Source organism: Cydia strobilella, chromosome 1, assembly GCF_947568885.1.
Source record: "Cydia strobilella chromosome 1, ilCydStro3.1, whole genome shotgun sequence".
Lineage (NCBI taxonomy): Eukaryota > Metazoa > Arthropoda > Insecta > Lepidoptera > Tortricidae > Cydia > Cydia strobilella.
The window spans coordinates 23,445,671-23,458,348 of NC_086041.1; the positions used below are offsets into that span (position 1 = coordinate 23,445,671).

The 12,678-nt window shown below is 36.5% G+C and overlaps 1 protein-coding gene across 1 annotated transcript in view; it reads right to left on the minus strand.

The window, feature by feature from the left end:
* Positions 1 to 1,122: 1,122 nt before the first annotated feature.
* Positions 1,123 to 12,678, minus strand: part of LOC134742510 (putative uncharacterized protein DDB_G0282133) — a 58,605-nt gene continuing 47,049 nt past the window's right edge. Inside the window, exons 6-8 of the mRNA XM_063675739.1 lie at positions 11,921 to 12,072; positions 2,957 to 3,140; positions 1,123 to 1,419 (exon numbers count right to left, since the gene is read on the minus strand). Coding sequence (XP_063531809.1) covers positions 1,185 to 1,419; positions 2,957 to 3,140; positions 11,921 to 12,072 — 571 coding nt within the window. The 3' untranslated portion in view covers positions 1,123 to 1,184. The remainder of the gene's footprint in view (positions 1,420 to 2,956; positions 3,141 to 11,920; positions 12,073 to 12,678) is intronic.

Below are 12,678 nucleotides of genomic sequence, written 5' to 3' on the forward strand. Positions count from 1 at the left end.
CACATTCAAAATATCAAAACAAAAATAGTTTATATACATACGCGCTAAGCGTACTAAAATCGAACACGAACCTTGAATCTGCGTTGTCTGTGTATTACTCGTATATCTACTCGAGTCTCCGTTATGGTGTGGTCCTATGGGGAGCTAGCGTGGACTCTTGTCAACTTTTCATCATGCAAAAGAAGTGTATCCGCATATTAGCAAATATTCACATTCCTAATAGCTGCTTTTAAATCTGCCCTAAATATTTATAAAGGAAGCGGCCCTCTTTGTTCGAAAATACCCAGATCAATTCCCGATAAAACCGGAAACATCAAAAACAAGAAGCCAATATAAAAACAAATTACTCCTACCAAAATCTAACTTGGCTATCTTCAAAAATGGGCCACAATATAATTGTATTTCAATTTTTAATAAAATTCCGGACACTAACTTGAACCAAGTGACAAATTATTTAAAACGAAATTAAAAGATATGTTAATTCACAAATGCAAATGTATTCTCTCTCAATTGAGGAATTTTTAAATGATGAAAAGCTGAAGAAGTAAAATAGCGCAAATACTAATAAATACTAAATAATCAGTACGGTTTTTACTCACTATTATTTTTATTATTTTTGGTTTTTATTATTTTAAGTGCGATCAAATACTTATAATAAGAATTTATAATACTTTAATTTATTGTGACATTGAATTTTAAATTATTTTTTAATGTTTTTTTTTTATTTTTACTTTAACAATTGCCAAAAACTGAATGTATGGAATGTTATTTAATTTTAATTTTTTTATCTTTTATCACTTCTACAATGTTATTATTATTCGATGTTTTTTTTACAAACTAATTACGGTAGATATATTATAATGAAATGTTTTAATAATAATAAATGTTAAACATTGTTGTTGTGCCCTAACAGGGTGTCATGAATTGACTAACTTATTTGTAACATCTTATTATGTGTCATTGACTATGCAATAAATGAAATATGAAATACCTATGTTGTTTAAAGAACCTTTAAATATTAGAGATATGCGTATGAAGGTCTAGTGAAACTTACAACAATTTATTTTCACCCTCAATAAACAAGATATTAAATCGGAAAAATACAAATTCAAAATAAAACCATTATTTAACTTTTAACCTAACTTTATTCACTACAACAGTCTGGATTCCTTTCACTCATTAATTCACGTTTCACTATGTTTCAACTGCTTTATAATACTACATGGTTCGTTGTCTTCGCTGAAGTCCAAGGAGAGATATTCACTGTCGTGTTCCATGGCATTGACGTCTTTCGCAGAGTCTTCGGTGGGTTCTTTATCCCTGTAGCCTTCGACATCGTCTAAAGCGGAGTAGACAACGTTTTTCTCAATTTTTGACAGTATTTTTTTATCGTGGAATGGATGGTTATGGAGATTCCCCCTGTAACAATAGAAAAAAACTTTACTGTTATCAACTCGAAAGTTAATTATAATTAATTCTAAGGTTCCTTTTTTAGTTTTTTGTAAATAATTTGTAAAGTATAGCCCCATACCCAAAGCAAAAAAAAATCTGATACATTAATAATTACCATAAAATTTCCTACTAGAAACGTGGAACACTTTTCACTAGGATCAATATTTAAAAACCGGCCAAGTGCGAGTCGGACTCGCCTTCCAAGAGTTCCGTACATTACACAATTTAAACAATGTATTTTTTTATGTGAAACGTGAGGAAAATGTCTTTAAAAAACCCGTAGGGGTCAGATCAAAAACTAAGTAATTAAGTCCGACTCACGCTTGTGTGCACATTCCTAATAGGTTTTCCTGTAATCTATAAGTAAAGAACTATTTTGTGTATTTTTTTAAAAAAATTAGACTTAGTAGTTTAGGAGATAAAGGGGGGGGGGAATGGTAATTTCTTGACTATTTTTTTGAATAACTTCTAAAATATTTATCCTAAAATTACAAAAAAAATATATTTGAGATTTACACAATGTGCTCTTTCATTTGATATGCAACACGATATAGTTAGAAAAACTTTATTTTTTAATTTTCTCCTTTACCCCCCAAAAGTGGCCCCGATGTTTAAAATTCATTTATTTACGTTACATGTCCGTCTTTGGGTCACAAAAATACATATGTATACCAAATTTCAAACTTAATTGGTCCAGTAGTCTCGGAGAAAATAGGCTGTGACAGACGGACAGACAGACAGACGGACGCAAGAGTGATCCTATAAGGGTTCCGTTTTTTCCCTTTTGAGGTACGGAACCCTAAAGAGATAAATTAAAGTAGGTCAAGCAGTAAGAAAAGTGATTTAATTTGTTACAAGTTTTATTAAGTCAAGGTTTTCGATATCTTGTATAGTTTTTGAGATATCTTGAAGGTTTATTTAGGGCTCTAATTTTTATTATCTTGATATCTACGTCAATGAAGCTACTAGGCCATTTTTGGTATCGTTTTCGTATAAATCGGGAGTGCTAAATTTATTTTTGGTATCACATTGACACCATTCCGAAGTAAAAACATAAACTTTAAACAAATACCTTTCTTTTTTAACTTCACGCTTAAACCGCTGAACCGATTTAGTTGAAATTTGGTATAGAGATGTTTTAAGTCCCGAGACAGGATGACATGCCAGGGGAAATCCTGATGCATGGCAACCCTGCCCCCAGCGAGTTTTGGCTTGTAATTTTTTAACCGACTTCAAAAAAAGGAGGTTATCAATTCGACCGTATTTTTTTTTATGTTACCTCAGATCTCCGTCATTTCTGAGCCGATTAGGAAAATTATTTTTTTGTTTGAATGTATGTAGTCCCTAGTTGGTCCCGTTTTTGTGAAAAACCCAGTTTTGAAGGGATCCATTAGGAATCCAGGGAAATCTTCAAATCCTATAGTCCAAAACGGTACCATTTGATGAAGTGGAACTACTGATGATGACTAGAACGGGACTTATTCTGGGCTAAATAACGACATACCTGCCAATCACGACGTTCTTGTCGGATACGACGTAGGCCATACACTTGTGGTTGCGATAGTCGACGCAGCGCCAGCGACGCACGCCAGTGCGGTGCGTCACAGAGTGCAGGTTATAGATGTAACGATTCAGGATTATTTGCAGCGAGCCGCGTATCGACACGGTGAATTGTAGGTTCGATGCGTCTAGGAAAACAAAGTATGTATCACATAGTACAGTCGCCATCGGATATATCGGAGCGGCCGAGGCGCTCACAAATATCTGAACACGTCTCTATTGTCAAGGCGTTAGAGTACGTGTTCAGATATTTTTGAGCACCTTGGCCGTTCCTATATATCTGATGGTGACTATTTACGAGTCCCGAGATGTCTTGTATGATAAAAGACACGGGACAAGTAAATAATAACACTTTCACACGTACATTGAACGACGTTTTTTAATACATTTGGGAAAAAATCACAATAAAACAAATATTGGTTACTTGAGTAAGTATTACACTTACAGTTACGAATTTTTCCTTGAACTTGAATGATATTGTATATTATACAGGGTCATAGAATAAAGAAAGAGGGCAGTAGGCTATCTCCGGCCCAATCCGTGATATAATTGCCTACCGTACTTGCCTGTCTCAGGGTTGTCACTTTTAGCTAAATTTTAATTCAGTGCTTAGAAATTGGCAAGGGCCGGGAAGTTGTATTTTTTACTTGGAGCTCGTTTATATCATACCTGCATACAAACTACCACCCCCCTTTTCACACCCTTTGATTCCTGAGATAAAAACTATCCTATGTCCTTCCTCGGGTCTCAAACTATCTCTATACCAAATTTCATCCAAATCCGTTCAGCGGTTTAAGCGCGAAGAGGTAACAGACAGACAGACAGGCACACTTTCGCATTTATAATATTAGTATGGATTACAATTTATAACTGTAAGTAGGTACTTAGTTAATATACCTACCTACAATACTGAAAAATAAGTTCTCCTGCGATTATCACACATTTTTCATTTATTTAGCGGTGCCGAAAAGCCGTGACGCGCGAACCTTGTGCGGTGTTAGCCCCGGCTGACGCACTGAGAAACGGTTCGAGATTTTGTTTGAGTGTGCGTGCGGCGACGCATATATACTATGGCGCACACATACAAGTCGCGCGCGGTGCGTTTGTATGAAGATAACATACTTTGCCCTATTTATACTATGACAGGGTGGCTAAAAAATAAGTACATTCCCGTTGCCAGGGATGTTTTGGGATTATATTAAGCAACTTTTACTATGGGACCAACCCCGAAATTTGGCTCGTCCATTTTCTATGGGAGGGAATTTTTTTTTTCGGTTAGTTAGGGTTAGTCCCATAGTAAAAGTTGCTTAGTATAATCCCATCAAAAGCTCCTTGGCAACGGGAATGCACTTATTTTTTAGCCACCCTGTATAATATACAATATCATATAGTATATATATTATTCAGCACTGTTATAATAATATAAACTATTATGTATGTATATGTATGTATATCGTTGTCTGAGTACTCACAAAACAAGCCTTGAACTTACTGGGGCTTAGTAAATTTTTGTAAGAATGTCCTAATATTATTACCTATTTATTTATTATAATATACTAATAATCACAACATTGAAAGAAAATAATATAAACTACGTTCAGCGTTGATTTAGAAAAATTTGCAATTGCAAAAAACACTTATAGTTGCAATTAAGTTAATTATTTCGATAAACTGGATTAGGCATGAGTGGTGGGGGGAATTGTCAGAACGGGATAGTAGTCTTATGTATCTTTCAGTAGACGTAGCAGAGAAAGCGTTATTATTGTTTGTCCTTGTTACAGTCTCACATTTTTTTATTCCCCACCGTAAATTATTGTGGGCTACATACAAATCTACTCGACCAATCATAATATTGTCGCATTGCGTATGTTCTGTCCCTCACGGGCGCACGCGGTAGGCCACCGCGGGATCCTACCTTCTATGAATACTACTAATTTTTAAGTGATGAAAATAGCGGGCGCCGGAGCCAACGTGGCAATGATAGTTCCATTCAGCCAAATAGTACATTTCGATGCTAGTGCGGAAAGTATGTCATTACTTCACGAGTACCGAGATATCTTGCCACAAGCCGTAGGCGAGTGGCAAGACTCGGGACGAGTGAAGAATGACATATCTGCACGTGTATCGAACGACGTTTTTTAATATAGTTGCGAAAAAATAAGAAAAGCAACAAGTATTAAGGAATGGAATTCGAAACTTTTTATATTATTAATTCTGTGACATCACTGACATTGACATTATGAAGAGGTGTTTTTCTAGTCTTTATTCGACTAGAATAGATTTTGTTATTATTATTGAACCCACTTCAATTAAAGTTTTTTTTTCAAATGCATGTTGTATAAGACAGAAACAATTGTAAATATTAAAACATTGTACTATTATTACCTAAATATCGTTATTTACGATTATTTGTGTATCGTATATTTATAAAAATAATATCGAATGTTGCCTTTGGAAACTTAAAACATTCTTACAGTAAGAAAATACGCCTCTTCTTTGACAGGCGTTCCATTCCATTCAGACAACTTATTAAGAACGGTTTTTCAACATTAAAAAATAAACGTGTTATAATACTTATAATCATGAAAGAGGTAAGTAATAAAATATGAAATATGCATATTTTTCGTATTCTTACATTAACAGTAGGTTTTATGTTGATTACGACGTTTAAAGGAAACTAATATAAACACTCATCAATAAGTAGTCATGAATTGGAACAAGTATAAATTTAAAAAAATTGAAAAAGTAAAAAGCACTAGTTCACGAAAACCAACTTTCCGCACGCTAAACAGCCACGAAAAGTAGCACTTTTTGAGCAACTGTATTAAAAAAGTTTTTTTGTGAAATATCGTATAACGTTTTATATAATAACAAATAAACATAACTTTATAGCGTGTAACATAACTTTTTGTACGTAATAAATGTCTAATGGCAAAATAAAAATATATTAAGTTTTTGAAATTTTGAACATCCAAACTATTTGGTGTGGACGTATCGATTACGGTCAGAATGAAATTTAAAAAACCTGGAAAACTAAAAAGCACTAGTTCGCAAAAATCAACTTTGCGAACGCTAAACAGCTACGTAAAGTAGCACTTTTTGAGCAACTGTATAATGTATTAAAAAGTATTACTAGTATTACTAAAAGATAGGTAGGCCCGTCCAAAGAAACGCTTAGGGTGTAAGTACATCTGTCTGTACGACTAATATGTACATAGTTGTCTACCAATGTTTGCTCTCTACGACAGACAAATTTATTTTCAAAATATGTAATTTAAGGTAAACATTAAAAGTAACGATTTTGATTGAAAGTAGTCACAAAGTTAATTAAATTATTAGATTGATACGGAACTTTCTCCCACGACAACTTAAAAAGAATTTTCTTAGATTGTTCGCGGCAAGTTACATTACGGCTGTTCAGGAATTTGCAGCCACTCCTTTGGCCATACAAAGTATTTCGTAAAAAAAATTGGCTTTTGGTATAATTTTTTGGTTCGTCATGGAATGTCACATCATTAGATTAGCATTCGCCGGAACATAGGTTCAATCGTCAATAAATCGTTGAGTATTATTTTCAGCTCTTTTATCAACTTATTGGTTACCTCTTTTGGCATGTTCCTCTTGATCCTTTACATATCTAGAGGCAGTTTGTTTTACATATGGTTTTTAACCTAGAGCGTTCTTTTTTCATTCTGGCGACAAACGACTTTAATACTTTTAATTTATCCGCTGCCACTCTGACGCCCGTTAAAGGAGTCTTATCAAAGATAGATTTAACTCTGTTAATATTTCGAGGTATGTACTGTGATTGTCCTATTTCTATCCGGAATCTTCTTAAAACTAATCTCACCCGTTTCTTCATAAAGTCACGCCAAATACAATACAAAGAGACAAAACAAAAACTAATACAACAGTTCCGGCACAGGTTAAACGCAATTCTCAAATCACAACTTTATTCCCGTAATACTGTAAAAGCCATAAATACATTTGCCATACCCGTTCTCACATACTCTTTCGGTGTAATAAACTGGACCAAATCCGACCTCAAAGCACTGCAACGCACAATTAATACGACGATGACCAAATTCCGTAAACATCACCCTAGATCATGTATACAGAGACTGACACTACCATGAAAAGAAGGAGGAAGAGGCATCACTGACATAACAAACCTACATAACAGACAAATCACAGCTCTAAGACAGTATTTCTTTAACAAATCAGAATCTTCTACACTACACAAAGCAACAACACACAATGACCGTAAACTGACACCGCTTAATCTACAAGATACAATTACACAAAGAAATGAACACCTGACAGACGACAAAACTAAACACGCCGAATGGGCTAGAAAGTCTCTCCACGGCAGACATCATCAAGACTTATGCCAACCTAATGTCGACAAGGAGGCGTCGAACGCGTGGCTAAGTCGTGGCGAGCTGTTCCCGGAGACTGAAGGCTTCATGGTGGCGATACAAGACCAGGTAATAGAGACAAGAAACTACCAACGACACATAACAAAAACTCTAAACAACGACAGATGTAGAAAATGCAATAGCTGCCCGGAAACCATACAACATATAACAAGTGCATGTAAAACAATAGCCCAGACCGACTACAAACATAGACATGACCAAGTTGCAAATATTATCCACCAAAGACTTGCCTATCAACAACATTTCATTACTGAAATAGAGCCATATTACAAATATAAACCTGAAAGTGTATTAGACAACTCAACAGCCAAACTGTATTATGACCGAACCATCCTTACTGACCGAACTACCCATCATAACAGACCTGACATCACACTAATAGACAAAACTTGCAAAACTGGTTACCTCATAGATATAGCCGTTCCTAATACACATAACTTACAAAGTACCATAGCCGAAAAACTTAGCAAATACATTGAACTGAAAGATGAAATAATCCGGATATGGCATCTGCAGAAAGTGACAATAGTACCGATTGTTTTATCCACTACAGGTGTAATACCTAAACAGCTACATCAATCTCTAAGGACCTTAAAATTACCGCCCAAAACATTCCATCTCCTTCAGAAGGCCGTTATCCTCAATACATGCCGCATTGTAAGAAAATTCTTACAAACTGACCAAGAAACTCTTGCTGCTTCAACCAGACCAACCTCACTATCAGCTACCCATGCAACCTTAAACTTTTCCATAGCGTCAACTACTGAACCACTTACCGCAAACTCGGAGACTCACACGACGGACAGGAACCGCTCATCCTGATGTACCGTAAATTAAGGAGATAATACATATTTACACTTACCTGAGATGCACTTGGCCTAGGCCCGTGCATAGCAGTATTCCGGTGAAAGCCGAGAAAATACGAAAAACAAGATAATAATAATAATAAAAGCCCCCAGGGCAGCTTGTGGCGAGCTGAATGGGAAGTGACGTCCCTTGGGTCCCATACCCCCGAGAGTCGGTCAGGCCCCTCCCTCCGGCTTGCCTTCATTGGCCGGCTGGAGTGAACACTGAGCAGGGGCCGCAGGACTCTCACCTCTGGCTTGCCTTTACCGGCCGTCCAGAGTGGGGTGTCAGAGCTATATGCTCGCAGGGTGGAAGTGAAATATGCATAAGACGCGAGTTGGCACAGTGGCTGTGAGTGTTTACAGCCACTGGGTAGAAAGCGGTGCACACCTCTCCACACCCTGAGCCACTCACGCGATGTTGTCCCCTTGTCGCTCCGTGCGAGCGGCCGTTTTCGGGGACCCATATTGTGAGTTGGCGAGTCACCACCTGTCCATTTTTTTTCGTGTTTTTAAACATAGATTGGGGCAGGTGCCATAGTATTTCCATAGACCCGGTAACCAGTACACTAACATCTCAACACAATAGCCTAGTTTATTTTGTTTCTTATCATTGCACTAGTCCTGCACTAACCGGGGCTTGTCCTTGGGTGCACTACTATAGTGCATACAGGGATAATCGTCGGTTGGTGTCACATCACCTTTTAGAGTAAATTGTCTTTTTACAAGGGGCCTCTGCGTGTTGGCTTCGGCCCCACGCACGCCTTCCAAATGTCCGGGACCCTATGGTCCCGAGATTATGTAAAAGACGAACATAATAAAATACTTTGTGCACTACAAAGAAAAATACATGTTACAAACAAAGACAGGACATAAGTGAGTAGGTATCAACAGGCGGACTTATCGCTAAAAAGCGATCTCTTCCAGACAACCTTCAGATAGCGATTCAGTGGCTAGAAATAAGTTAATGGGCAGTGCAAAATAACAAAGGTGTAAAGTTTACAAATCAAATACCTAAGTATAAATAACAAACAATGAAAAATAAACTACATATATTATTTAAGCAACAATAATACACTACATAAACACAAAATACATAAATACATAATGAGAATTCAAGCAAGAGAAGAATAACGACCAGGTAGCGTGAACAAAAAGAAAAATATATATGTGTAAGTGAAAGGACCAAGACTAAGAAAGAGATTTTAAATAGTGTTCTTTTAGAAGTTTTTTAAAAAAGGGTAGGGATTGAGCACGTCTTATATCAATGGGCAAAGCATTCCACAACCTTACAGACTGGAAAGTGAAGGATTTGTTGTAGAACTTACTAGATGACCGAGGGGGAGCAAGAAGGCGATTCTGAGAACACCTAACAGACAAAAGAAAACTAAACCGTTTTTAAGGTATTCAGGAGTATTTGGAATAAATAAAGTGCGATAGAGTAGAGACAGGATATGTGTATTACGTCGGAAACGAATCGGTAACCACCTGAGCTGTGACCGGAAGCTGGAGACATGATCAAATTTTCGTAGCCCGAAAATGAAGCGAATGCACACATTTTGAAGCCGTTCAATCTTGTTCAATTGCTCTTCGGTAAGATCGAGATAAGAGATGTCGGCATAGTCTAAAGTGGGAAGAAGAAGGGATTGGGCCAGCGCGGTTTTAGTGGAAAGTGGTAAAAAGTTGCGGAGACGCCTAAGAGATCCCACAGCGGCAAAAATTTTACGACCGACTTCATTAAGTTGCGGACCCCAGGAAAGAGTACGATCCATAATCACGCCCAGATTCTTTACTTGGGCCGAGTACGGGATCTGGACCCCATCGAATAAAATAGGAGGCAGACTCTCAAAATTCACCTTAGCTATGTTCTTAGGGCTACCAATAATAATAGCTTGGGTCTTCGTAGGATTAACTCTAATTCCATAGCAAGAACTCCAGTGCAAAATGCGCTCTAAATCAGAGTTGGTGGTAAGAATCAGAGAAGGTAGATCCGCAATTGGGCACTGAGAGTAAATTTGGAGGTCGTCGGCATACAAATGATAAGAAGAAAGGAGGTTAAAAGAAATAGAATTGATGAAGATGGAAAAGAGAAGGGGAGACAACACGCCACCCTGCGGGACGCCAGCTAGCGTGTTGCACCACGATGAACGAACGAACGAATAATCCTATTAGCAAGTGCTTCATATTCTGATCATTCATTTTGAAAAACTAATATGCAATACTTAACGAAATTCCCGCTTTAAATGACAGATAACGAAATCATAAATGCAACGACACCAAAACTTTTCTTTTGTTTTAATAATACTTTCAGCCAGTAAGACTTTGAAAGTTGTCTCCTTACATCTGGGCAAAGAGGATATAATAGGATAGAGCGTTACTGTCATAGTAAATTTTGTGACCACAGTAAATTCACTGCCATCTCGACACACTTTAAAACTAAAAATGTAGATTTTAAAAATACGATAAAATGTATTTAAATATGTATAAACGGGACAAAGACAAACGTGGGACACGGCACAGATTCAAATCCATCCAACATTTCTTCGGTTTCAATGACGGTGCAGCCCTACCCAACCCGTCTACCTCTAACCTGTACTAGCGTCGTTTTCTTGTCGTTTCTTATAATTTTACATTTTTGATCAATAAATCTAATACTCCTATTTAAATATGTATAAATGATTTTTTTATTTGCATCAAATATTTTTATATGATTTTGAACTATGTTCTTTCACTGATATGCGTTAAAATTGTTAAATAACAAACGAAACCTTCAACGCCCTCTATACGAGAGTAGGCCAAAGGTAGTGGCGCCATCTCATCGAGAATCAAATTTTCGTGATTTTCGAGGCACGTTTTTTCCTCAGACTGTATCCATCTATTACGGAGTTATATCTATCTTTGCTTCTGGGACAGCCTTTACTACTGTTAATTCGGCGTATGGCTGAGTACATTTAATAAGGAAACATAATGTCATAGTTAATTTGCGTAAATTTGTTTAGTTTTTATTTTTCATACAAGTTCATTAAATTCCTCATGTAGAGTTGTTGTAACACAGGCATGTTTAACTCAACCAAATAATTGAAAACTATGACATATCAATGTCATTTCGAATTCCTATCGTCCGAGATAGTCCTTGACTTTAGTAGCATAAAAAATGAAATTAAAAATTAATAACAAAAAAATTTAATGATATATGCTATGCCATTTAGTTTCCTTGCTTAGCCATACCCGGAGTTTAAAAAAAAACCGGCCAAGTGCTAGTCGGACTCGCGCACTAAGGGTTCCGTACCACTACGCAAAAAACTGCAAAAATAACAAGTTTGTTGTATCCATGGGAGCCCCATCACTTAAATATTTATATTATTCTGTTTTTAGTATTTCTTGTTATAGCGGCAACATAAATACATCATCTGTGAAAATTTCAACTGTCTAGCTATCACGGTTCATGAGATACAGCCTGGTGACAGACGGATAGACAGACATACAGCGGAGTGTTAGTAATAGGGTCCCGTTTTTACCCTTCGGGTACGGAACCCTAAAAACACAGTGTATCAAAGAATCATGTAGTTTCGTTCGACCTGGAACCTGGTAGTAGGTATAAAATCTTAAAAACAAGTTTTTTACATTTTTCTGTGTCCGGTGTGGCGTCTAACATCGAATTCGCGGCTGTCTGGTTCTGGAAGTCGTGGTCGTCATCCGAATCGTGTGTAGTGTCATCAGCCATAGCATAGTCCGACATTATAGGAACAGTGTCCGGCACATGTAATTTAGCTTTTCTGGAAAAAATAAATACTACAATACATGTACAATCGAAGGCAAAAATATCTATCCAGACAAATGGTTCAAAAATATGTGAACACGACTTTATTGTCTAAGGTGTAAGAACGTACACATATTTTTGAAACTGGGAATGTATATATATTTATGCCCTTGACTGTACATACATTTAGGCATGATGGTAATGAGTGTATCCAATTATTGCCTCATGCTATGAATAAGTATATTTTTCTTAAAGGCAAAAGTATGCACAAAGAGGACATAGAGCATAGTAAATTTTGTAGCCACAGCAAAGAGGATATAATAGGATAGAGCGGTACTGTTATAGCAAAGATATATATAACTCCGTAATAGATGGATACAGTCGAAGGAAAAAACATCCCTCGAAAATCAAGAAAATTTGATTCTCGAACAGATGGCGCCACTACCGTTGGCCTACTCTCGAATAAATGGCGTTGATGGTTGGTTGTTATTTAAAAATTGTAATGCATATCAGTGAAAGAACATGGGTCAAAAATCATATATTATAAAAATAATTAATGCAAATAAAAAAAAACATTTATCCAATTATATAAATACATTTAATGGTATTTTTATACATCTTC